The 27,649-nt window shown below is 44.9% G+C and overlaps 1 protein-coding gene across 1 annotated transcript; it reads right to left on the bottom strand.

Moving 5' to 3' along the window:
* Positions 1-221: 221 nt before the first annotated feature.
* HTRA3 (HtrA serine peptidase 3) lies at positions 222-27,261 on the bottom strand. Its single transcript, XM_053403278.1, has 9 exons — positions 26,853-27,261; positions 19,206-19,305; positions 16,721-16,943; positions 14,798-14,992; positions 12,809-12,841; positions 11,733-11,847; positions 6,011-6,059; positions 1,680-1,775; positions 222-821 (listed from the first exon to the last, which is right to left on the bottom strand). Exons 1-9 carry the CDS (start codon positions 27,259-27,261, stop codon positions 656-658), a joined length of 1,386 nt encoding a protein of 461 aa, XP_053259253.1. The 3' UTR covers positions 222-655.
* Between the last annotated feature and the right edge of the window lie 388 nt (positions 27,262-27,649).

Raw genomic sequence — 27,649 nt, forward strand, 5'->3', positions numbered from 1 at the left:
TATTAGTTTGTTGAATAAATATCCTGCCCTTCGTCCCAAAGGACACCAGCTCCAGCTAACATTACAAGTACTATACTCCTCTTTGGCAATGGCTTAAGCTTAAACGTGAGTGATATAGCCCTAGTTGTCATAGTACAGCACTTCTATTGAGGGCTCAGGTGGGCTGTTGTATAGTGCTTCTGTTCAAAGCAATAGTACTAGGAAATAATAGCTAAACAGAATTAAAGAGAAAACTTTTCAGTTGTGTAAACTTTAATCTTTGTACAGTAGAACATACAGTACTTGTCATAAGTATACAATTTGTACAATAATGCTTTCTTAATACAATGAAAAAAAATCATTTTAAAAACCCTGAAAAATTGTGCACTTTCTCAAAGTTTTAGCTTTGTTTTGCACATTGTTTTGCTTTTATATCAGGCAATAATTCTATAAGAATCATTTTTCTACATTTCACTGCTTTCATATACAACAGTCGTACACTATATGAAATTCAATATGCAGGACTACCAAAAGGAACTTTTCTTGAAGTAGTGAGGTTGTTGACTGTCAGGTACAGCCCCGGCTCAGGCAGTTATGTCAATCATTGTAAAGGAGGTATCTGATGTTCCAGAATAAATGAGTTTAATTGTGTTGCAATGATCTTCCTCAGTTTGTTTTACATAAGCACTTCAGGTTCTATGTTAAACAACAAGTCATCGTTTCCCCTTCTAACTTCAAGTAGTAGAGGTGATTCATTCATTACTGCATCTTGCAGGTCAGCAGAAGTCTCCAATGGACGCCCATTCACCTTAACAATGATATCTCCATCCTTAATCCCACCTCTGTGATGGCAAAAGAGAAACAGTAATAAGCTAAAGTCCATCCTTTATTTTTTTTTAAAAAACCCACAAACAAATTTATTTATTAAAACATTTTGACCTCCCCTAAACATTCCCAAGAGGGACGTGGGTGGCGCTGTGGTTTAAACCACAGAGCCTAGGGCTTGCCGATCAGAAGGTCGGCGGTTCGAATCCCTGCGACAGGGTGAGCTCCCGTTTCTCGGTCCCTGCTCCTGCCAACCTAGCAGTTCAAAAGCACGTCAAAGTGCAAGTAGATAAATAGGTACCACTCTGGCAGGAAGGTAAGCGGTGTTTACGTGCGCTGCTCTGGTTCGCCAGAAGCAGCTTAGTCATGCTGGCCACATGACCCGGAAGCTGTACACCGGCTCTCTCGGCCAATAAAGAGAGATGAGCGCTGCAACCCCAGAGTCGTCTGCGACTGGACCTAATGGTCAGGGGTACCTTTACCTTTATCTTAAACACTCCCAAAGCATCTTACAATGAATTGTTATTGTTATTGTTATTTACAACCCACCCTGTATCCTAAGGTCCCAGGGTGGGTTACAGCATTAAAAACAATATTAGAACAAAAAACAAAAATAAGCACAGATATTACAGACTTCTCCTACATGATTTGAAATCTAATACAGCTGAGACTTTAAGAAAAATACTTAAAAATGAAATACCACTGGATATACAACTCCAGAAAAGGAAAGTAGGACTCTCATTACAAGTTTTTTTAGTCGGTTAAAAAATAAAAATCAGTCAACAAAAGTTGAACCTTGAATCTAATTGTGCCTCTGAGTTTATGCTGGATTTAGCATGTTTTAAGCAACTGCTTCTGGATTGTGACCAATATACCTCTGAGATGGAGAATTTGGAACAACTTCATGCACATAAATTCCACTACTGACATCTGGAAAATCTGGATCATCGAGCTTAAGTTCTTCCACTAGTCTATAAAAAAAGAAAAGAAGCACAAATATTACCAAAATTGAATCATTGTATTACTATTACTATTGCTGCTGCAGCTTTTGAAGAATTCAGAATTTCTACCTCCATGAATTAACATTTTAAAACAACTTTGCAGTATTGTGTTAAATGGAAGTTAGTAGGGCAAGTGAAACTTGTAAGACACAGGCTGTTTATGTGGCCTCTTGGTGAGAGGCAAGGTGGATGAGCAGTTTTCCTGAAAAACGGTTGTAACATTCAGCTTCTGGGAACAGATGTAGTACCCCAGGGGGAGGGAAACTCATGGAGGAAGGGGCAGGTGGGCTGTGCTGCACAGCTCCTCTGGTTCTTTGGAAGGAAGGGTTGAGAAAAGCTTACTGGGTGTCTGGAAGATTAGGAGCACTATTTCTTCTCAAAGTGGGAGAGGATGAGCCCACCCCTCCCCACTCCCATCTCTGGATATTTTGGGTTGTATCCAACAAAGCTGCCCCATTAGTGCAAGAACTTCCAGCTGAGCAATGGGACTTTCTCTCCTCTGATGCTCAAATCTGCATCATAGGGTTGGGGGAAGTTCTCTGAACAGATATGGGGGCTGGGGGACTATGCATGGGGAGAGGAGAGGGAGAGGAAGTCCTGGAGTGCAGGCCAACTTTGTTGACTATAAACCTCTGGGGTTGAGGAAAGTGAGCCTTTCTCTGCTGCCATTAAAGCAAACTGGGTGGACAATAAAATGACAGTTATTCGTGTTTTGTATCAGAATGAGGCCACCAGCCATGACGCTTCCAGGCATGTGCTGCTCAAGTGACTCCCACTGTGTAGCCTGTGCAGCATCAACTTGTGTGCAGAGAGGTAAAGCTACTTCAGCATTAATAAGAGGCTGCTGCCTAAGCCATCCTTCGTAGAATGTATTTTTCACTCTGCCCACCCACATAAACAAGGAACGGGGGCCCTTTCTTGCTGCCTGGCAGAGGAAGGGCAGTGAGGCGAGAGGATTGCAGAGAAATCAGGGTGGCACCCAGAGGTCACCTTGCCAAGGGACCCCTCAGACTTGGCAGTGCTGCTGGCTGGCATTCCTTTTTGGAGTCTGCCGAAATAAGCTGTTTCTCATCAGCTGCTGGGCCTTGAGGGGCCTGTGAAGAGCCCAGGAGTCTCAGGAAATTGGGAAACATCCTAACAGGGTCTTCGGGGAGTTCGAAGGATTCTGCTGCTGCCAGTGCCACCCTGCAGCTGCATAAGAACTTCTTGCCAATTTTGTTTAATTTAAAAAAATTGTGTTCTGCTTCTCTTAGCAACCCAAAGTTATCCCCAAAGCCTCCACACCACAATGGAAGATCACAGCTTCCTTGTGGAGGAATTTCTGCAAGCCCCTTTTATCACAGTACACATCTCACACGTAATCTTGCCTGAGAAACTATCAGCTGAACCCAATTCTCTGTTCCAATATGTTGTCTCCCAACAGTTTTTTATATTTTGTTTTACAAAATGCAGTTGCAGAGACTGTGATCTAAAATGGACTATGAGCCCACAGTTCTTTTCTGCCAAAAAACCACTCCCCTTCCAGCTGGTTCTGCCCTGAGACAAGCAGCTTTTGGGGTGTGTACTATTGTTTTGTTTTTAATCAGGAAAACCTGAGTGGTCAAGGATTAAGAAGTCCCTTATCCTCTGTGCTTATCTTCCACTTTAGATGGCACCCTTAATTTTGTAAAAGGAAAAATACTGGGGGCAAACTACATGTCATGTGAACTTTGGTCCTTAGTCATTATAAACTCAAGCGTGTCTCTAATAAAACATAAAATCACAGCCTAGCTACACACACCCATGCACACGTGTAAGGCATCCACATGCATAAGCTGCCTTCTGCAGAGACTGTGGATGTGCATCTACACCCTCGTTCAAGTAGTCGAAGGTTATTGTCTGTGGTGAGGTGCTTTGCCTCAGGCGAGCTTCTTGTGGCTACCCCCTTCAACAAGGCAATAGCAGCTTCTCCTCTTCATGACTGAGATGGGAGACAGCTGCTGCTGCTGCAGTCTGTAGGATGTGATCCATGAGAAGCAGTCAAGTACAACATTCCTTGAAATGCTAGAGAAGACATAAAAGGGAATGTGTGGTCCAGCTAGTCAAAACTCCCTGTTCCTCCTGGCTGAAGCATCCAGCCAGATGACACCAAACTGGGAGGGGTGGCTAACACCCCAGAGGACAGGATCACACTTCAAAACGACCTTGACAGATTAGAGAACTGGGCCAAAACAAACAAGATGAATTTTAACAGGGAGAAATGTAAAGTATTGCACTTGGGCAAAAAAATGAGAGGCACAAATACAAGATGGGTGACACCTGGCTTGAGAGCACTACATGTGAAAAGGATCTAGGAGTCTTGGTTGACCACAAACTTGACATGAGCCAACAGTGTGACGCGGCAGCTAAAAAAGCCAATGCAATTCTGGGCTGCATCAATAGGAGTATAGCATTAAGATCAAGGGAAGTAATAGTGCCACTGTATTCTGCTCTGGTCAGACCTCACCTGGAGTACTGTGTCCAGTTCTGGGCACCACAGTTCAAGAAGGACACTGACAAACTGGAACGTGTCCAGAGGAGGGCAACCAAAATGGTCAAAGGCCTGGAAACGATGCCTTATGAGGAACGGCTAATGGAGCTGGGCATGTTTAGCCTGGAGAAGAGGAGGTTAAGGGGTGATATGATAGCCATGTTCAAATATATAAAAGGATGTCACATAGAGGAGGGAGAAAGGTTGTTTTCTGCTGCTCCAGAGAAGCGGACACGGAGCAATGGATCCAAACTACAAGAAAGAAGATTCCACCTAAACATTAGGAAGAACTTCCTGACAGTAAGAGCTGTTTGACAGTGGAATTTGCTGCCAAGGAGTGTGGTGGAGTCTCCTTCTTTGGAGGTCTTTAAGCAGAGGCTTGACAACCATATGTCAGGAGTGCTCTGATGGTGTTTCCTGCTTGGCAGGGGGTTGGACTCGATGGCCCTTGTGGTCTCTTCCAACTCTATGATTCTATGATTCCTTCTTTTTGCATGTGATAGAAGGTGGGCATGACCTAACCTGTCCAGGTAACAAAGGGACGAGTCACGCAGCACACCTCCCTCTTTTTGACTTCCTTCTTCGTTTGAACAGCTTTTAGCTAGGACTGCTTTGATAGCTCTCAGCTAGCAGAAGCACTGGGTTTATTCCCCCATATGGGGGAATAACTAAGTCTGCCTTTGTAACTAAGTCTGTCTTCAGGAATCCAACTGTGAACTGATGTAAGTAAACTTCTTTTATTGACTTTGAATAAGATTGTGGCGTCTTTATACTTTTAAGAGGGATTTAAAGGAACTTACCAGGAACGTACAATTCAATCTGAGGCAGACTGAATTGTATAATAGTGAGAAGCTCACACGAGCCTGCAACCAGCTATCTGCTGTGCACGTAAAAGGGGGAATGTAACTGCTAAGTAAAGGAACTTGCTAGCGCCAGTTAGGAAGGATATTAATAAACAATATATCCTCTCCTGTCACCCTGAACATTCCCACACAGATGTTCCTCACTGCTTGCCAAAATGAGCAGTTAGGCAGAGCAGAGAGGAGCAGCTGCGGTCCATGCTTGCTCTGCTCTCTCCCAAGAGGCTGTGGCACCTCCTTACCACCTTCATCACTTGCACCCTCAGATGTACAGGAGATGAACTTTACCTGTCCTCTCTCTCTGGACAGATGTGAGGATGAGACCTGTGGTCCAATCCCCACTGCTGCCAGCATCTCCCAGTACCTGGTACTGCTGCTGCTGCTCACTCCCCTCTCCTGCCTGTCTACTTGGGCTGTCAGTTGGTGCCACAACACAACAGCAGGCTTTCCTATTCTGGGCAGTAGCTGCAAAAGAGAGGCTATGCGTGCCAGCAGGGGTGCAGTGCCACTGAGGGAAGGAGGGCAGCTGCCCAGATGCTCCTCTTCCTACACAGCAGGTCAGGAGGTAGCGCCAATGAGCCTTCCTGAGGCATTATGGCATTGGTCGTTGCCTGAAAATGCTGACCCCAGATGCCTGCAATGCTTCTTTTTGATGTGAATGAGAATGCTCATCTGGTCTACCAGTTGTTACACGTGATTCTCAGCCCCTGGCAACGACTGGATTTGGGCCCAGGGTTACAATTCTGCACATGGGAGATGGGCTTATTTCAACTGGAATTATATACATGAATGCAGCTCTGGGTGTTCTGTAATTCAGTACACCAAGAGAGACTTACGCAGGTGTTATTGTCAGCATCCTTATTCCAATGAACCTTTTTTTCATATCTGGAATAAAAATGAAAGCCTAGTTAGCTTTTTTAAAACGTTCCAAAGCACAAAGTAACATAAAACCCTACTGAATTACATAAAAACTTCTACGTGGCATATAAAATAACCAAAGTTTGTGCCATAGGCCATCTCTTTAAGACCGTTGGGTTTCTCAGCAACATATTGTAAATTTTATTTATTTTTTAAAGTATTTCTATGCTGCTGTATAATGAAATAAAAGAACAGTGTACACCGTCAAAACATTAAAACCAATGCAGATAATCATTAAAATGCCCGGCTACTGTATTTTTTGCTCCATAAGATGCACCTGACCATAAGACACATCTAGTTTTTAGAAGGGGAATGCAAGGAAAAAAATATTTTTAAAGGGAGCGCTGAGCAGAGCCTGTATGCATCCCAGGCTCTGCTCATCGCTCCCTTTCACGAGCCGCGTGGAGCATGTATGCGGCGCTTGCAGGCTTTCCCCTAGTAGGGAGAAGGGCAGCCCTCACTGACGGGCTCCCCTTCTCCCTCCTCAGGGAAAAAGCCCCCAAGAGCCGCACGCATGCTTCACATGGCTAGTGAAAGGGAGTGCGGCTCTTGGGGGCTTTTCCGGGAGGTGGGGGAAGGGACTGAGGGGCTGCCCTCTGTCCCTTCCCCCACCTCCCACAAAAGCCAGCAAGAGCCGTGCACTCTTTAAAGGGAGCACGGCTCCTGCGGGCTTTTCTACGAGAAGGGACTGACACAGCCAGTCAGTCCCTTCTCCCTCCTCGGGAATAGCCCCCAAGAGCCGCGCAGAGCATGTGTGCGGCTCTTTTCCCACCTGCCTCCCACCTGCATTCGCTCCGTAAGACGCACACACATTTCCCCTTGCTGTTTAGGAGGGGGAAAGTGTGTCATATGGAGCAAAAAATACGGTAATTAAAAAAAAGTTTAAAAGGAAACAGCTGCCATGCCCTGTCAACATAAGAAGGTCTTCACAGAAATGTCCCCAATGGCCAGGGTTGGCTCAGCTCAAGTGCCAGCCCTTCCAGGGCTCAGGTGTGCTACATAATGGGGCTGAGAAAAAGACCTAGGGCTGGCATTTCCTCCCTCAGGCAGCATCTTAAGGGCTCTGCACCTCTCTTCCCTGGCCATAAAGGAAGGAGGGCAGAGAAGTCCACGTTTGTGTGCATGTAAGTGTGGCAGCACAAACCAATCTCCCCAGGCAGCAGTTCAAGCCAATTCATAACATCAGGTTGTTAGGAAAGCTTACGGAAAGGCCAGACAATCTGCCAAGTTTCTAAACTATGTGGCAGCTTCCTATTTTTAGACCTTACGACTTACAAAGTTTATATACATGATCTATTTCGCCTAAGGTAAAACCTGTCTCCAAAGTGCTTTCTTGAAAGGGCAAGCAGTTCTATATCTGCAGCAGTTCTCAAACCTTTATTTCTCTGTATGACCTCAGAGCAGGGAAGGTGCCCTGTCCCCAACACAAGGGGATGACTGACAGTGAGGCTTTGTTTAAACTTTGTTTTAAAAACAGCCACGGGGCCCTGCAAATTAGGCGGGGAGCACAGTGCTGAGAGGAGTGTCAATACTCTCCACCATTTTCTGGTACAAGAACCCTCTCTGGCTGCTACTTCCCCCACCAGGAAACCTGTGACATGGCTGACAGGCTTTACACTGAGAAAAGGGCCTCCTGTTCCCTGGTGCCATTTGGGGGACTCACAGCTCTGTTTAAAGAGAGACTGAAATGGACGGAAGAGCAAATGTATATTTGGTTTGGCCCTAAAACGAGGGCTGTTTCCATGTGGAGGTGTTTTCTCACACAATGGGTACCTCAGGTCCGAATTTTCCACGTGCACATTGGTGCAAGGGTTCCACACCAAAAAGCAGATTTAATTTTCTGCCTTTTGATTCCTAAGCCAATGTTTCCCATTCACACTAGTGGGTGGGCGTTGAGAGGATATATGCATGTGCTGAGTGCTTGTCCTCTCCTGACAAAAAGTACTTGCCCACCCTCCATTCCCATTTTGTCAAACTGGGCATACAGACAGGTGCATCTTTCCTAAAATGAATGCACTTAAACACACACACACACACACACACACATCCAGTGTGCAAGAGTGAACATTACCAATGTACGGTATTTCATAACGGACAAGGTGAAGGGTTGTGAATGGGGGTGGGAGGCAGAATTCTCATTCTCTCTCCCCACCCCCCTTTTGTCTGCCTGCTTCCCTCCCTCCTTTCCCTGGCATGGAAACGACAGCTTTCTAAATAACTCATGACGCATATAACTCAAGCATTTTGCGAATATTTAACACCTGCCAACATCCAGTCCTCATATTCTCTCCCCTGAGACTCTGATGATTCAACACCATGCTGCTATTAAGCTTTTTACTAAGTTTAATAGTAAAAAGCTCAATAGCAGCACAAGAGGTATGGGGGATTGTGTCCATTAGGGAAAAAAAGGTAAAAGGCAAAGGACCCCTGGATGGTTAAGTCCAGTCAAAGGCAACTATGGGGTGAGGCACTCATCTCACTTTTCAGGTCGAGGGAGCCGGTGTTGGTCCACAGACAGCTTTCTGGGTCTTGTGGCCAGCATGATTAAACTGCTTCTGGTGCAACAGGACACCATGCCGGAAGCCAGAGCGCACGGAAATGCCGTTTACCTTCCTCCTGCAGCAGTACCTGTTTATCGACTTGCACTGGTGCGCTTTCGAACTGCTAGGTGGGCAGGAGCTGGGACAGAGCAACAGGAGCTCACCTCATTGCGGGGATTTGAACCGCTGACCTGATTGGCAAGCCCAAGAGACCACAGCACAACCTGCATCCCTGTACCCATTAGTATGGTAGGAGGAAAACTTTCAAGTTGCCTTCTAGGCATTTTTTTAATTGCAAGTCATTTTGAATGGGCACTTGTGCAAAAAAGCAGAGTAGAACATTGTAAATAAAATAAATAAAAAATAAGACTGGCGAGGCTCCTTCCTAATTCTATTGTATGTACTTCATATATACACTTATATATACACACCACCACCCAGCTGCAGAATTTCATTCACTTTAATGTCTGCAAAAGAACAAGGCTGAGTATTTTCCCAAAGAACCATCAGCTTTTACTGTTTCTAATTGGGCTTGGCTTTTGGGGGTGAGAATAGCCCCTATAGGTTCTTAAATAGGATTTATGTTTTCTAATGGGTTGGTTTCAGCGTGTGTGTACGTACGTACATGTACACACAGAGAGACATATGTGGTCGTAACCAAAACAGCTATTCTGTTAACACAGCAGACTTCTGCTTGCACAGCAGAACTTTTCACTCCTCTCTTCTCCCTGGCAGACTCCCCCATGCACCCTCAAAATCTGCTCCAGAAGGCTGGAGGACCTTCCGGGGCATATCTAGAGGTGGGCAGGGAGAGGAAGTCTTGGTGGCTGAGAAGGACTCTGCAAGTGCAGCACTGGATGCGACCCATAGTCATTAGTGGATAATCTTGCTCCCAATTACTTCCCATGTTGCTTCTAGAGTAAGCAGCAACAGGCTTTTAATCTATGAGTAAGTAGGAAAAAGGAAATGATGGATTCATGTTTCTGAAACAGTTAAAGCAGCAAGGATCAAAGATGGAGCTGGGTAATTAATAGAGGATATTTTGTGGTTTTCCAGTGTTAGGAGTCCAGAAAGGGATTTCTCTTAGCGATTTTTCATGCCCTTTTCCTGCAACAGCAGGGACTTCTATTATTAGTGGAGAATTACTCTGGTGACTTGTGCTTCAAATAATGATCTAACCAACCCTGCTTCCACTCTCGTAACTACAGCTGGATGAGGAAATGTATGTGCAAATAGATATTTTGCGACCTCTTCCGCCACTGATCCAACAGCTGGGGCCACGCGGAAGGGACAAACTGGATGCTGAGGTTGGGGGGGGCGGAGAATGGGAACTTGGTTATAACCATCTGTGCATTGTATTTTATATTTTATAATTATTAAAATGTGCCCCAGATAAGGACCATAATTACTTTTGCAGCTGGAGGCTGAGTTTTTCCAGAGTTGCTGGAAATAATATCAGAAATTACGTAACCATTAAAAATGCTTCAATTATGTTAAATGCCACACTTTGTATCTAATTCATACTCACGGGCAGATATTGAAATATGAGTAATAACAATTCCAAGAGCAATTAATACTGACATCTTTACGAGCCTCAACACACAGTTCTAGCACTTCATTGTCAATCCAACGTGAGAACTGAGTCGATTCAGTTCAGCGGCAGCAACACAGGAAAAGCAACAGCTTATTGTGCTGCGCCTGTTCTGTGGATAAGCAGCCCCCAGTGCTTTCTGTCTGGCAGCCTGGAGGAGCACTTGCTACTAAAAGCGTGTGAAGAAATGAAGGGGAGCGGTTTAGAAAGGAAGGAAATTAAGGCAGCCAGCTAGGACAGAATGCAGAAGAGTGATATGTAAGATGTGAAAGGAGCCCGGCTGCTTACTATGCCCTAAGCTGCACTAGTAATGTACTAGTCAATTTCACACATGGAAAAATAGTAATCATTGTAGGCTCAAAACAGAAGGAGGAAAAGTGAAGTCTGAAAGAGTGAGGGGAAGGGTCCAGTGGGACAGAAAACAGGATAGGGACCACTAGTGAGAAAGGAAGGGGACTCAGCTTCTTTTTCTTCGCATAGCAGAGGCTGAAGAGGGGAAGTAGCAGCACTCGTGGTCCCTAAATAGTGATGGTGCTCAGATGGACTATTAAACCATTTTAATGTCATTTGAGCTGCCAAACTGTTCTGCCAACAGATGATACAGCCATAACATAAAAGCGTATTTATATCAAATAGCACTTGCAATGGGATGCATGTGGAAAAGCACTTCGGCAGGAAAACCGAGGATCAGTTCCAGTCTCAAAACGATATATGATCTCGATAACACAATCGTGATAATATGCTATTATAATCATGCATATTGCAGTACATGCACAAACTCCCTGAGTGCAAACAGTTTCAGGAGTAGCACAATAACGTCATGCCAACATCCGTCTTATCCCTGCAGATATAAAAGACTTTGTTTAAGCATCTTTCATCTGAATAAGAGGCCTCCTTTAATTATTATTATTTAATAATGCTATAAACTATGCTTGGGGCAAACGCTTAGTTATAACTAAACGTTTGCTTTTCCTAAGAGGCTGTGTTCTAATGCGGCAATCCTAAACCTATTTACCTGGAAGTAAGCCCCACCGAGTTTGATAGGACTTGTTTTTAAGGCATGTGTAGGACTGTTACGTAAGAGTATTGTGCAGCCACATAATATCATCCTGAAGAACTGTTAAGGCGGCCTAGGGCATTTCTATCAAAAATAAACTTTTGGTTGCACTAAACCGGAAGTACAATATCTTTCCCTAGTCCAGTGATGGGGAACCTCAGGCTCAGGGCCCGTCCCTAGGCCATAGCACACCTTCCCCAGGCCCTTACCAGCCCTGCTTTGCACTCTCCTTGGGTGTTTTTGCCTGCATGGACCATGCCCCTGAACTCTGACCATGCTTCTTGCGTCCCTGGGAGGAGGGTGCAGAGGGGGGTGTGAGTGTCCATAGAAAATAGCCTACTGGGGGGGAAACGGCAAAATTCACATTTGTTGCTCTGCCCATTTTTGCCTCTGAAAAGGTTTCCCCACCCCCTGCTCTGGTCCAATCCCTGACAATTGCTTTCAAATTTTACCTTTACTTTCTTTGTCAGAATTCTCTGAGAGGAATCGAGCAATGCGATCGGAAGGAATAGCAAAGGAAATTCCTGCAGCAACCTTTAACGTATTGATGCCAATCACTTCTCCATCCTGTTGAAGTAAGATACCAACACATTTCATTTGTTATTTTAAAAGCTTTTGCCTTTAAAAAGAAGTGTATTCCTAACAGGCAGCTTGTGCTTTTATCACAATAGTAAATTAACAATAATCAGTGCTTTTTTCTGACACGGTACTCACTGCCACAGAGTACAACCTCCTTGGTCATTTTACCAAGGTAGAATTATAGAGTTGCAAGGGACCCTGAGGGTCATCTAGCCCAACCCCCTGCAATGCAGGAATCTTTTGGCCAACCTGGGGCTCCAATCCACAACCCTGACATTAAGAATCTCATGCTCTATGCTATCAGTGCCAGCACTTCATTTTTAACCCAAAAAAAGCTCTGATTGTATACGCTTGGCTTTTTGCAACTGTCATGTGTCGCCATGGCTTGTGATGCTGGACTGAGTCTTTGGCTTCTGCCTTGCCCAGTGGACCAGTGGGCTGGGCTTCCGCAGCATTTTTGGATGTCACAAAAGAGACCTAGGGCACCTACCGCAGCTCAGTGGTGGAGCCCAGGCTTTGCGTGCCCAGGGCTTCGTGTTCGGTCCCTGGTATCTCTGGTTAAGGAATCCTGCAGAGCAGGGCTGGAAAAGCCCTTTCTCTGCTTGAGAGCTTGGAATGTCGCTGCCATTCACAATAGACTTAAAGACTGTGGGAATTAGGTTAAATTAGAAAAGGAAACCAGGCTGGGTATCATCAATGCGTTGATAGACCTGTCCTTCTCTCACTCATGATAACCCAGTGAACTTCACGGTCAAGTGGAGACTAGAACCCTGGCCTCCCAGGTCTAGCACTCCAGACACTACATGAAACAACTCCTACGTTATTGGCCAAACTGAGACTATCAAGATGGCAATTTGGGTAACTGTCCCTTTTTGAAAAAAACTATTCAATCTGATAAATGAAAGCAGACAGATGCTTATCAAGCTCCTTGAAAGTAATCTGTCCTTACCAAGTTTACCAGAGGTCCTCCTGAGTTTCCGTACTGCAAAACAATATCAGAAAACGTTATGGCTACTTTCAGGAAGTGAACATCATATTTCAATGAAGCATACTTTATCAGGCAGCAATTCTGTATTTTCTGCCCCACAAAAGCTGCTGTGTGCACCTTAGACTCATTTTCTTCACAGGGAGGTCACTTCAGTGCTGCTAATGCAGCAGTTTGACTTCACCGCTAAAGGGTGCACTCCATTGTCTCTTGAGACAGACAGATACCAACAACAACAATATGCATGCACCATATGCAGACATAAAGACACACGTTCATTCCCTTGCACAAGTTGCAAGTTTCAGTAAGACGGCAGTTCAGCTAAAATTACTGGGACAGCTAGGAAAACACAAATGTGTGAGGCCAATCTTAGCGCTTTCTGCATCTGCATCTCTATAAGGCACCTCAGCTTTTTGCCTCACTGGAGAATGACAGACATGCCTGATGTGGGCGGACACAGAGTTGCCCTGCCACTCCCATCTTTCTCTGAGCTTACACTTGCCTGGCCTGTCGTGCATGGGCTGTGTGAGTCACTGGAAAGACCAGGAGTTGGTTGTCTACCACTTCCCAGGAACTTTATGGCTGAAGACCCCACCACATCCTAGATGAGGGAATGGCAGCTGAGCCCAACAGGGATGGTCAGGCAGCAGAGAAATGGAGCAACCATAATAATAATAATAATAATAATAATAATAATAATAATAATAATAATTTATTATTTATACCCCGCCCATCTGGCTGGGCCTCCCCAGCCACTCTGGGCGGCTTCCATAGAAACCAAAAATACAGTAAAATATCACACGTTAAAAACTTCCCTGAACAGGGCTGCCTTAAGATGTCTTCTGAATGTCAGGTAGTTGTTTATCGCTTTGACATCTGCTGGAAGGGCATTCCACAGGGCGGGCGCCACTACCGAGAAGGCCCTCTGCCTGGTTCCCTGTAGCTTTGCTTCTCGCAATGAGGGAACCGCCAGAAGGCCCTCGGCGCTGGACCTCAGCGTCCGGGCAGAATGATGGGGGTGGAGACGCTCCTTCAGGTATACTGGACCAGAGAAAATGAAGGTTCTCAAGCCATCAGTATAGCCAAAAAGACCCCCCACACCTCTGCACTACAGGGTCACAGCCTGATCTAAGATAGGTCGCAACAGCAGCGCTACCACCACACAAATAAGTGGTAAAAATTAAGTTATGGGATCACCAAGTGCATTTTGGGGTTAAAGGTGGGCCCCAGGTCTGAAAAGGTTAAGGGCTGTTGGTCTACAGCACCCCTTTCAGGGGCTCTGACAGAGTCTGAGATGCCACGCTGCTGCTGGGAGTGGTCAGGGTTAAGGTAGCCCTGCTGATCAGGAAATAGGACTAGAGTCCTCCTCCTGCAAAGAACATAAGTTGAAACATTAAAATAATGAGCCAATGCAAAACAATTTGCCAAGTTCTACAAGTTGCTTTTTCTTAAGAAACAAGGACAGAGGTTAAACAATGATTCATCAACACCAGAAAAATAGAAAACATTAATCAGCCTTTGTTATTTCATAAATACAGACCACTTTCACAGTTTCTTTGAAATACAGGCAGCTGGCATTTTAGGCATGTTCAATGTGCATGACTATGCACACAGGCATTGTTCCCAACCCGAAGCCACCCCAAAAGTTACAAAAATGTCACAAAAAGGGTAGAACTGGGTATTTGCAGGCTTTTTCAGTGGTGTTTCAAATATATGTGATTTCACTTCAACATGTCGTGCCTGGGAATGTAACCCCTGCGTAAATTGGGAGTTGCCTGTAGTCAAAAGATGTATTGAATGTACTGGACTGCTGTAAATTGGATAAACTGTAAACTGTGATATTACTGGAAAACCTTCCAATAGTATGTTCTTTCTCAGTAGCTGGACTGATTAAAAATCATCACCTCTGGTCCATAGATTTTGAGATTTCCTGAAATCAGAGGATTTACTTACATTGATGATAGCATCTGTCTGAACATAATCCATGTCAGAATCCTTCAAGCCAAGCTCTTTGCCATCGCGCTGGGCTGTACTGACAATCCCTGTTGTCACTGTGTTCTGCAAAGCAAAGGGACTCCCAATGGCCACAACAAATTCACCAGGCCTCAGATCCCCAGACAGGCCCATGGCGAGGAAAGGCAACTTTTTCTAGGAGATAAAGGCAGTGGTTGCATTTGAGCAGAGGAAAGCAAACCATAGCATTCCCAGAATTTTTTTTAGTAATGTATCAGAACTAGGGACAGGGTAGAACTATGAAGAACTATGAAGCTCAGACTTTGGACTAAGTCTGCACTACTCAAGGCAAGCTACTGGGTTCCCAGGAGCCAAGCCCCGTGGCCTTACGCTCTCCACCACCCATACTGTGTGACTGCCACAAGCTTTGCAGATCAATCTCTGCTTTTCAACTAATCCTGACATCTGACTGACAACGCTGTAAACTGACCCCAAGGACCAGGGCCTCAGGAACCACCAGGCCCCAGCTTAAGCTCACTGCAGAGAAGCCCCCATCTTGGCTAAGCTCGATCTCCTTTCACAGCAACTGTTGCTTTTGGAACTTGGCCTTATGCCCGCCTTGAACACTCCAAGATCTTGGGATGTATTGGTGCAGAAATGTTAGTAAAATTTACATACAGCCCCACAAGAAAATTGAATAAAGACCACCAGGACACCAACGTTCTGTTTTCAGTCCAATCCTCAACGTTTAAACTAGAGATGCCACTGAAAATAATAACTCTCAGGTTCATATTATGCATTGTGGCTGCTCCCTTCACATGCAAGATGAACATTATAACCCCCACCCCAGTTTCCCCATGGCTCAGATTTTAATCAAGCCAGGAAAGAACTCAATTGCACTCTCTTACTCACCATGAAGGTGGGGAGAAATCTCTCTCCTTCCTTCTCCACTACACCTGTACTCCTCCCTGCACTGCTCTGTTGATCCCAAAGACTGTTGGGGAATATTGTTTGCAGTGCTCCTGACATTTAAAAAGAGGCTTATGGGTGGGGTGAGCAGATGCCATTGTACTCCCAATCAGGGATGGGATGGGATGGGATAGGATGGGAATTAATTCCAACTGGTTTGGAATAATTTATGCTATTTACCAATATCTTTTGAAGTAAAGGGAGTTTCTCAGCTTTTTCCAAGCCGCTTCATGAAGTAATTGCAAGCGGTGGTGGTAAATCTATCATGAATTTAAATTTTACTTCTTTGTGTCTTTCATAATGAACAGCGCTATGAAAGAACTGGAGTTTAGAAATCATTCTGGGTTTCCCTTTTCCTCTTGCTTCCAACATCTTGTCAGGAAATACAGTCACTGTACCATCTATGATTTATGTTTTAGGCGTTTCGGAGTGCACATTCATCTACAAATCTGTTCTCAATCTAAATCGCTTGAAAGGAACTTGGCAAAATGTAAGAAATTTCCATTTGTGGAATGTTTCACTTGTGATGCATTTCATGCCTATTAAGATAAGATCCAAGAGGAGAAGCACCCTCTACCTCAATGCACTTTAACCCTGCTAAAATCACTACCTTCTTAGGGAAAAACTAGTTGTTACAGGAGACACAAACGCAGCTCTTTCCTGAGCAACTATTCTGATTTGTTTGCTGTCCTTGAACTGTTATCTCACACTTTTCCTGCCTTTCCCCATCACTCTCCTTCCTAACAAAAAGTGGGGGTGTTTTTTAAAAGTGGATTTGTTGCACCAGAGTACTTTAATCCACTTTATTCGTGAAAACCGTAATTTCAGGTATGTGACTGAATCCTTACCATAAAACAGTGAGAGTCTAAAGGAACTACGGAGCGTCAGCAGCCTCAGGTTTCAATGCAAAGAGCATTCGTCAAATATTGGGCACACTTCCTTTGCCCTACTTACCCGTGGATTAATCTTTATCGTCGCTATATCAGATTTCTTATCAATGTCTTTGATTGTTGCATCATATGTGTCTCCATTCTGCAGCTGGATTTTCAATCGTTGCCGCCCGGTGACTGTGGAGCTGCTTGACACCACGTGGGCATTGGTTACAATTAAACCTGCATCTGACACAATAAACCCAGATCCACTGGAAAGAGGAACATTCCGGCCAAACAGAGGATGCCTGAAAAAAATGCCACCTCTTAATCAATGAACCTCACCGAGAAAAAATAAGCCGGCCGCAACCGTGATCTGCACCCTTTTCCCAGAAACAAAAAGAGGGCAGTGCCTCTTCTCCAGAGAAATGGCTGGGATGACAGAGCTGCTAAAAGAGACACAAGAGACCCATAAAATGCTGTAGAAATCCCAGCACATGCCCCACAACAAGCATCCAGACACTATACTAGTGATGGTCCTTCACTACAGACAGCCTTCAGGAGTAACCCATCTTTAAGCATCTACCTGCAACAGCAGCTACAGCTTATATGTCCAAACAAAAGTCAGCCATAATCAGGTACCGTATTTTTCGCCCTATAGGGCGCACCGGCCCATAGGGCGCACCTAGGGGTTTTTTTTGGGGGGGGGAATAAAGAAAAAAAATTATTTCCCCCGCAGGCACAGGGCTGGGGCGGGAGAAGCCCGAGCTTCCCCCGACCCCAGCCCCCAGAACAGGCTGCTATCTGCAAGCCTAGGGAGCCCAGCGGGAACTCCCGCAAGCTCCCCAGGCTTACGGATAGCTTCCTGAAGCCTGGAGAGGGAGAGGGGTCAGTGCGCACCGACCCCTCTTGCTCTCCAGGCTTCAGCGAAAGCCTGCATTCACCCCATAGGACGCACACACATAGGACGCAAAAAATATGGTAGGACGCAAAAAATACGGTAATTCCCAATTCCTTTTTCTTCTCAGTTGCCCATATCCCAAGGCGAAACTACACATGATGTGGGAGATCTGTGATTTTACCTGATCCTGTTTTATTGTTATGTATTATATTTTGGGGGGGGGGGTGTTAATGCTTGTTTTACCAGCCACTTTATCTGAGTGAAGATCTCACAATGCCCTTTTACTTTTGTAAAAACACCTTCAAGGGGTTCCCAATTTGAATTGAGGGTAAAGTCTGGGGGTTGAGGTTGGTTAATTCCTCACCCCTGTACCCTCTCTGGTTAGTATTAGCTACTGAGAAGAAAACATGCAAGGTCAATAAGAAAATGAATGGTTTTCTTCCCTCCATGGCTAATGGCGACATTGGGGGGGGGGGCTGTTGAGTGACTTGCATTGGAGAACTGATTTGGAGGGGAAATGGGTTAAACAACCCTCAACTCTGTGGGATCGTCTGCCCGCTTTCAGGAAAATAAAAAGAAATTGGGTGATTCAGTCCCAAAACTCCTGTGTCACGTTGTGTTGTTTGGCCCTGCAGCTTAAGACAAATTCATGAGTACTGCGGAAGCAAAATGGCTGCCTGGAAGATTCCCAAGGAGAGGAGTCTGTGGACTCAAAAAGACTGTAGGATGACAGGATACAATTGCCAGGGTTGCTCTTGTGCCTCAGGCTCACTTAGTGTAATGAATTTTAATACCAATTATATCTAGGGTAAGCTCCTACCTGAGGAAATTGAGGTAGATTTTGAATCTTCTTTACAAAAATATCAGTGCTCTGACATCCGCATTTTAAAATGAGACACTTTTCTGCTATTCTCCCTTTTTGTAAATTTACCCTTAGGTTAAACAGTAAAAGCTCACAGTGAGTACAGTGAACGGTCCCCCATTTCCTCTGCCAACAGGTTTCCTGAGGTACAAGAGGCAGAGCTAAAGTCACCACAAGTAAGTTGATCTAATGGGCACTACAAACAGATGGTGGGTGATTAAATGCACCAAACCAGTAACCACCCAATACTGGAAAGATTTTCTATGGAAAATGCTCAGTTACTATTTATTGTGCAACTCCACCCATTGTTGTTGCCATCTACCCTTGCTGGTGAAATCCAGGCTTTCAGCATTCTGTTTGTCACCTGTGAGTCCATACTTGTGCACATTGTATACATATTTTATCTTGGAACCTTCTCCAGAAAACCCATGTTTCTTCATCCACTCCTTGGTTCTGCCTAGGCCACTTCTGCTGCGTGTCTGTGCCTCCAGCTCCACCCAATTGGCTAGCCGGGCCTGAGCATGCAGCACAATTTGTGTGTGTGTTGCTGACAGTATTCTGCTCTAAATCGGACATCCTGGACATGTGCAAAATCCACCTCAACAGAACGGTTGAATGAGCACAAAGTAAAGAGAAGGAAATCAAAAGAAATCTAGGAAATCTACCATAAGCCGGCCCCTGCCCCCAGCCGCCAGTAGTCGAATTCCCAATGATGGCAAAGTAGTGTTGCGCTTTCCTGTTGTCATCAAAACTAGGTATGTACTTGCACAGCATTTTTACTTTTAATCATAAATGCCAGCAGCTTACCTTAAGAAAAGTTCTATATGTACAACTGCTGGTGCAATCTTCTCCACCACATCTGCAATGAAGTTAAACTTATACCTTGGGCTGTTTGGCTGTTGATGATCTATACTAGCAAAGATAAAGGGAAGTGTTATTAAGAAATTAGAAATCAATAGGGATTTTGCTTATTTCTACGTAATAGGAATGTCTATTACGCCCCTGCCCCAGCCCCACCCCATTTTTGGGCCACTTCCAGATCTGTGGTGATGAGCGTGTGGGCAGTCAGCCATCAATCTGATGTGTGTAAAATGGTCACATCCTGTATTTTATTTTGTCTCAGCTCTTCAGAATCAAGCAAATAATAATTTTAATTTAAGGTGTGAAAAAACAAAATAACAATATAAATGTAAAAATATTTCCCCACCCCACCCCCCGGGAAGCTTTTTGGTTAGTTTCTCAGAGAAACAAAAATTGTCCCTGTATTTTGTTTGTTTGTCATTCTGCATGAGGACATCATCATTACAGGAAATGTGAAAAGTGTAATTAGAAATAAATAAGTTCCCAGAAGTACTTGGCGGGGGAGGAACATTATTTTCTTTAAAAATGCTATGTTTTTGTTTTGCTTCTCTACAGGAGCACATCAAATACTCCAACATTAGGAAGGAGTTTTAAGCTTTTTAAAAAAATATTGTTTATTCTGGACTAGTGGTTCATTTTTTTAACAGTTTAACATCTCATTTCCTCAGACGACATGAGTCATAATTATTATTTTATTCCATGCTGAACCTGTTGTGCTGAAAGTTGCTTTTAAAAAAAATATCTTCAAAGAAAATAAATGAAGGAAGCAGATTCTGAAGGGGATGGACAAATTCCATTGGCAACATTTCAAAAAGTTTTCTTCACTTGCCAGAGGTCAACTTTATAACTTTCAGCGCAAATTCGATTTTAGAAGGTGGATTTTAGAATTTATATTAACATTTAAATTTCTTATTTATTAATAAGTACAGCGGTACCTCAGGTTACATATGCTTCAGGTTACATACGCTTCAGGTTACAGACTCTGCTAACCCAGAAATATTGCTTCAGGTTAAGAACTTTGCTTCAGGATGAGAACAGAAATCGTGCTCCGGCAGCACGGCGGCAGCGGGAGGCCCCGTTAGCTAAAATGGTGCTTCAGGTTAAGAACAGTTTCAGGTTAAGAACGGACCTCTGGAACAAATTAAGTACTTAACCCGAGGTACCACTGTATATGCTGCCCCCTGCTTTGGGCTTTGACTCTCAGTGAGTATATACTTCACACTCCTATGTGTGCTTCCCCATCAGCTTTTAATTTCCCAACACCCATTTCCTTTCTATGCATATTTATTGTGATTCCAAATCCTCCATCAAAGTTATTCCTCATTAAACAAACAAAAAGGGCATTTTATACATTCAGCCACCCCTCATACTTCTACACCCTGCCAGGCACTCCAGAGAGGTTTAAAGTGCACGTGAACCACACAACTTTGATTTTCCCGGGTGTGTTTTTGTGCACGCATGAGCATTCAGATGAACTCTCAAGGTCTTGAGGCTTCCCGTCCACACTAGTGAGATGAGCTGCATTTATTTGCACCCTGTGGTGTTGTCCTCTCCCCTCAGTTGGTATTTCCCCACCCACCATAACTTCTGGAAACCTGAGGTCAATTGTGGGCATATTTGTTTAACTGTGCACACAGCCAATTCTTTTCCATTTTTGAAATACAAGTTTTCCATTATACCAGACTTGCACAAAGGACCACCTATCCCCATATGAACTAATCCAGACCTGGCGAAAATCATTTGAGGCCCTTCTTCATGTGCCTCCAACACATGAGGCCCAGAGGGTGGCAACAAGGGAATGGGTCTTTTCTGCAGTGGCTCCCTGTTTGTGAAATGCTCTCCCCAGGGAGGTTCGTTGGCACCTTCACTACATATTTTTAGGCACCAGGCAAAAACAATCCTCAATGTTGTTGTTGGGTAGTGTTTCTGTTTCTGTTCTTCTTCTTCTTCTTCTTCTTCTTCTTCTTCTTCTTCTTCTTCTTGTATGTATTTTGTGTTTTCATTTTGGAGGCATCATTTGGTCTACCCGTTCACATCCAGAGGTACCACTGTAAGCCTATCATTTGCTCTTAACCATGTTCCATCTTCAGTGTACCAGTTTCTGGGCATCACAAATGGGGAGAATGTGGTTGCACTTAGGTCCCAAGAATATAAGAAGAGCCTGCTGGATTGAGCCAATGGCCCGTCTAGTCCAGCATCCTGTTTTTGCCATGACCAATCAGACACCCGAAAGCAGCACCTGAGCACAACAGCGCATTCCCCACCTGTGAGTGGGCTTCCCATCAGAATTTCAACCACCCTGTGATCCTGGGTTGAAAGGCAGCATATAAATTTATTTAATAATGATGACGACAATAAAAGTGTTGCGAGGTCTGCTGTGAGCATATTTGTTTACCTGTGTGGGTGGGCAATTTTTTTATTTAAAAAAATGTTTTTGAGATACAAGTTTTGTGATATAGCACACTTACACAAAACAGTGGGTTGGGTTTTTTTACATAAAATATGTGTTGCTCTCAACCCACCAGCTGAGGAATGTCGTGATATCCAACAAAACATCAGCACATAGGTTAAACCCCCTCCCTCACACACAATACTCTTCAGTATGTCCACAGCTGGGTAAAATGAAATTATATGTTGATTCCCCCCCCCCCCAAAAAAATCACATTATCTGTGGATCAGGGAAATCCAAATTAAATGGAGGGGAGTGTGAAAAACATGCACACACTGAATCCATTTTAAACTGCTGTGTGTATGCAGCCTAAGATAATGGCTTTTTTTCTCCCTTTGCCAAACTCCAAATATTGTGTTAAGAGTCTCTGTCTCTGCATTACTAAGAGGCTTTAATTTACAGGGTAAAACAGTTCTTCAAAAACAAAAAGATCACAGCCCATTGTGCACATGTTTTCATGACTCAGCCACAGAACTATGAAATGCTGTTTTTAAAATTTTCAAATGGTATGACTTGTACACACAGAAAACCAAAGTAAACATTTTGAAACTGTCTGAAACTTGCAGGAAACAACCGGAAAAGAAAATAATGTTATTGTTTGAGTGTTTGTATTTCTAGCAGATTATGCGGGTTTTCTGGGAAAAACTGAATGGAAAGTTTCCCCCCCAAAAAACTTTCTACTGTCTTAAAACCAAGGAGATCTGATTTAGCATGTTTGACATAAGTTGCTAAACAAAAACTTTAAAAAGTGTGTCATGTAAATTTTACATACTATCTGAAAATGTTACCCAATTGCCAAAAATAGTTCAACTGGAGTTTCTGATTCGAAGAAAAAAATCCCATCAGTTCCACTTACAGAGCAATCCTATACCCTAGCTACACCAGGATGCAGGATATGGGGGAAGGTAAGCAACTATTATGCCAAAAAAATAACTGCTGCCAAATCCTACTAAAATAGCATTTTAGAAGAGAAGGCATTGATTATTTAATTTCTATACTGCTTAATATGTTTAAAACATCTCTAAGCGGTGTACTAAAAGCTTAAAAAGCAACAGACAACTTAAATATTACAAAATTAGACCGTTACATATTAAAATGTTCCATTAATGCAAAGTGACTAATATATATAAATCAGTATCAATTCATCTTCCTTCTGACACACGCTCCCTCTCAATCTCCAAGTTCTCACCCAGGATCCAAACAAACTCTCTGCTCACCCACAAAAGTCTCATAACAAGAAGAGCTATGGAAACAACGGACATCATGTTTAGCAACTGGTTAAAGGTATACAGGTCGGAGCCAAACAGTACAAATTGAAAGCTTTTCGCAGATGACCTAGTACTGACACTACAGGAGCCAGAATCTAGTACTAAAAGAGTATTGGAACTGATTCAAGAATTTGGTCAAGTGGCAGGATTTAAGTTGAACAAGTTAAAAACTAAGGTTCTCGAGAAAAATCTAACACCGATTGAGAAAGAGAGGTTTCAGAAGGAGACAGGCTTAACATTGGTTAAGAAAGTAAAATACCTGGGGGTTAACATGACCGCTAAGAACTTAAATTTATTTAAAGATAATTATGAAAAATGTTGGTCAGAAGTGAAAAAGGATCTAGAAATATGGTCAAATTTGAAGCTTTCCTTGCTAGGCCGTATTATTGCTATAAAGATGAATGTATTGCCAAGAATGTTGTTTTTGTTTCAATCATTGCAAATTTTGGACAAAATGGACTGCTTCAAGAAGTGGCAGAGAGATATTTCTAGATTTGTCTGGCAGGGCAAGAAGCCCAGAATAAAATTTAAAATATTAACCGATGCAAAGGAAAGAGGTGGATTTGCCCTGCCAGACCTTAAACTTTATTATGAATCAGCAGCATTTTGCTGGCTGAAAGTATGGCTGCTTCTTGAGAACACAGACATTTTGGATTTAGAAGGTTTCAATAACGTTTTTGGGTGGCATGCATATCTGTGGTATGACAAGGTTAAAGCACATAAAGCATTTAAAAACCATATTGTCAGGAAAGCATTGTTTAATGTCTGGATAAGATATAAAGACTTACTTGAAAATAAAACCCCAAGGTGGTTATCACCGATGGAAGGGAAGGCTCAGAAAAAGCTCAATATGGAGGCCAAATGGCCGACATATTGGGAGATTTTGGAACAAGAAGGAGACAAATTGAAATTGCAGAGTTTTGAGAAACTAAAAGATAAAGTGCGAGATTGGCTTCATTACTATCAAATAAGGGAGGCTTACAATTTGGACAAGAAAATTGGCTTCCAGGTGGAAAAATCAAAATTGGAAACAGAACTGTTAGATCCCAAAACTAAGATACTATCAAGAATGTATAACTTGCTGTTGAAATGGAATACTCAGGATGAAACGGTAAAATCTGCTATGATAAAATGGGCACAAGATGTTGGACATAACATTATGTTTGCTGACTGGGAACAGTTGTGGACCACAGGTATGAAATTTACGGCATGTAATGCCTTAAGAGAGAATATTATGAAAATGATATACAGGTGGTACATGACACCAGTCAAGCTTGCAAAAATATATCATTTGCCCGATAATAAATGTTGGAAATGTAAAGAAAATGAAGGTACATTCTTTCACCTTTGGTGGACGTGCCCAAGGATTAAGGCTTTCTGGGAGATGATTTATAATGAAATGAAAAAGGTATTTAAATATACCTTCCTGAAGAAACCAGAGGCCTTTCTCCTGGGCATGGTCGGCCAACTGGTGTTAAAGAAGGATAGAACTTTCTTTATGTATGCTACAACGGCAGCAAGAATACTCATTGCAAAGAATTGGAAGACACAAGATTTACCCACCTTGGAAGAATGGCAGATGAAGGTGATAGACTATATGGAATTGGCGGAAATGACTGGCAGAATCCGAGACCAGGGAGAAGAGTCGGTGGAAGAAGATTGAAAGAAATTTAAAGACTATTTACAGAAACATTGTAAAATTAATGAATGTTAAAATGATGTCGGAATGAAACTAAGTGGTTTTAGCAGCAATGTTATAAAGGAGTATGTAAAAACGGATTGTTAACAGGTGAAAATGTAAAGCTATAATATATTAAGATAAAGAATTAAGATAAAAACAAAGAGGGAAAGGATTTGCTGAATTAACCATTTGAACTGGAATACAAAAAAGGGAGGTGTGAGGAGGTCAGGGAAATAAGTAAATGAAAGGCAAGACATGGAATGATGGATTTATTTTTAATTGCTTTTATTTTTTTGTATTTTGTATTTTCTGTTTCTTTTTTCTATTTCTTTTTTACTTTTGTAACTCTTTCTGAAATTCTAATAAATATCATTAAAAAAAAAAAAGGAAACAACGGACATCAACCTAGTCTCTAGGCTTGCTTCCCTAGTGCCCCTTGAAACACTGCCTGTGCCCACCAACGGGAATAGCCTTTCTCAACCATGGGCCCCCAGATGTTGTTGGACTACAACTCCCATCATTCCTAGCCAGCATGGCCGGTGGTCAGGGATGATGGGAGTTGTAGTTGAAGTGCAAGAACATTTGGGGACCCAAGGTTGAGAAAGGCGGATCTGGAGAGTGTGCTGGTGAAATTACCCACATGGATGGAGAGAGGTTGATGAAGGACACATCACAGCACCACCAAGTCATCAGCTCCAGTGACACAAGCACCCACTTCTTAAATGTTTTATCCTATCTCAAAATGGTGATAGTGTTGCTTGTTTTAATGTGACCCACTTTAGATCAGTCTGTGACCCACAGCGGGTCCCACAAGAACATGGAACTACAATTTGTGCCACTGCCAAGAGTTGTTCACGGCACGTCTTAGTTTGTTGTTGCAGCTTTGATTTAAAGCTACTGCCAGAGCTGGCCCAAGGCATTTGAAGCGAACCGCAAAGTGGGTTTGTCACCCTGCCAGGGAAGGAGTGAGTGATGATCTAGATCAGGAGTAAGTGAGGAATAAGGATCTGCATTAGGAACAAGAGTGGGAGGCGACCAGCAGCGCCTCCTATTTGCCAAAAGGTCACTGTAGAGGCGGCAGTGGGTGGGGGGCTGCCAAGGAGGTGCCAGATCCGGCCTCCGAGAAGTGTGCCACAACTGCCACTGGCATTCCTTGGAGGCCAGATCTGCTGCCCTTGTGGATCCTGCCACCCAAGCTGGTTGCCTCACTTTGCCTGGTGGGTGGGCCAGCCCTGAGTGCCCCAGTGTAACATGCGGTTTGACCCTAACTAGATTGTTTTTCTTTTCTTGTTTTAGACGCAGAGCCACCTCCTCTCCCAGCCCCTTTCCCACTGCATGCAGGTCAATGTGAAAATATAATCCTCTAAATGTATAACTTTTTGAAGATCGGAGGCTTACTGTTAGGCTTCGTTCGGCATGATGCACTAGGAAGGGAACTGAAAAGGGTTCAGCTGACAGAAGGAACCATGTCAGAACAAAACGTTCTTGAGATGCTGCCAGTAGCACATGCTCCCCCACCGGAGAGAGAAGTTAATGCAGTGCATTAAATCCTCATTTCCCTACTGAGCTGTTATTACATGGAGAGGTTGCTCCCAAATTGGTTCTGTTGCCACGTTGGCACGTGGCACAAATCAGTACGTTTTTTGTCTTTTAATGGAATAAAGCATTGCCTTCGCCAGAAGAATGCCCCGTCAGGAAGAGCGCACTGCCATAAAAAGCTTGCCTGCGGTGCTTGGCTCAACAAGAAAGCTGTGGCAACAAGACAGCTGAAGGCGAACGATGCAAGTTGTGCATTGCGTGCATACACACTCACTCGTCTTTCGCACTGCTATTCTCTCTGGTGGAACAGGTGTTGCAGGTTTCTGAAGCGCCACAGAAGCATACAAAACCTGTTCGGCAGGGCGGGGTGAGATCACAGCGACCACCAGGCTGGAGCAGTGACAGCTGTCAGGCCGCCTTCAAAGTCCTGCGTCTAAAGCTCCGACCCTCCTCCGTATTTCTCTCTCGCAGTAGAAAGCGGATCAGGAGCAGGACCCGGAGGGTCTGTGGCTCTCCGGGGGCTGGAGGAGAAGGCGGCCCCGGCAGCCCCCCGGCCACTAAGCGGCTGCTCTCCCTTCGGGCCAGAGGGCGGCGGGTTCTCCGCTTCGCCCTCGCTTCTGGGCGCGTGATTTCGCGGGGGTCCGCGCGGCTCTTACCGGCTCCGCAGGCGCCCTTCTGGACCTGCACGACGGGCGGCAGCCCCTGCTGCAGAGCCTGGCGCTCGGCGCTCTTGAGGCGGCACCCGTTGGCGTACGTCCTGCCGTCGCTGCCGCACACCGGCGCGCGGAGCTGGCACTGGCACACGCCGGGGCCCGGGCCCTGCCCCGCGGCCGGGAAGCGGCACTGGAGGTCGTCTCCGCACGGCGGGTCCTCGGCGCGGCCGCACGCCTCGCCCTCGCCCGCCGCGCACACCAAGCAGCAGTTGCAGCCGTCGGGCACGTAGCCGCTGGGGCAGCCGGGGCTCGGGCACCGCGACACGTCGCAGCGCGCCGGGCACCGCGCGCCCCAGCCGCGCCCCAGCAGCGCCGCCAGCAGCAGCAGCAGCAGCCGCGCCAGCGCCCTCATGGCCGGCAGCCCCGCGCCAGCCTCGCTCGCCGTCCCGGCGGCGCGCCCCACCAGCCAATCGGGCCGAGGGCGCCGCGCCAAGGGCGGGAAGGCGGTGCGCGCTGGAGCCCCCGGGAACCGCCGAGGCGAAGCACAAGCGGCAGCGAGCGAGGGGGCTTCGCCGGGCTGGCTGCTGCTGCTGCTGTCGAAGGAGGCGCGGAGCGAGCCGCGGAGGTGGTGGGAAGGACGCCCTCGAGGCTACGTGGGGACACTGAGGCGGCTCTTCCCCGCTAGCCGCTTGCCAAGGGGCGCAGCGCCAGCTGGAGGCTCAGAAAGGGGCGGCCGGCGCTGCGCGGGAAGGGTCGCCTGCTTTCGGAACACGGACTCGCCCCTCCCCGCCCTCCCAAGC

Source organism: Podarcis raffonei, chromosome 9, assembly GCF_027172205.1.
Source record: "Podarcis raffonei isolate rPodRaf1 chromosome 9, rPodRaf1.pri, whole genome shotgun sequence".
Taxonomy (NCBI): domain Eukaryota; kingdom Metazoa; phylum Chordata; class Lepidosauria; order Squamata; family Lacertidae; genus Podarcis; species Podarcis raffonei.

Excerpts from the sequence above, each read along its gene's own strand:
- HTRA3 (XM_053403278.1), bottom strand. The coding sequence starts at position 27,261 with ATGAGGGCGCTGGCGCGGCTGCTGCTGCTGCTGCTGGCGGCGCTGCTG. Across the intron at positions 11,848-12,808 it reads GAGGACCTCTGGTAAACTTG|GATGGAGAAGTGATTGGCAT; the intron begins GTAAGGACAGAT and ends TTACTTCAACAG. Across the intron at positions 822-1,679 it reads CCAAATTCTCCATCTCAGAG|AGGTGGGATTAAGGATGGAG; the intron begins GTATATTGGTCA and ends TTGCCATCACAG.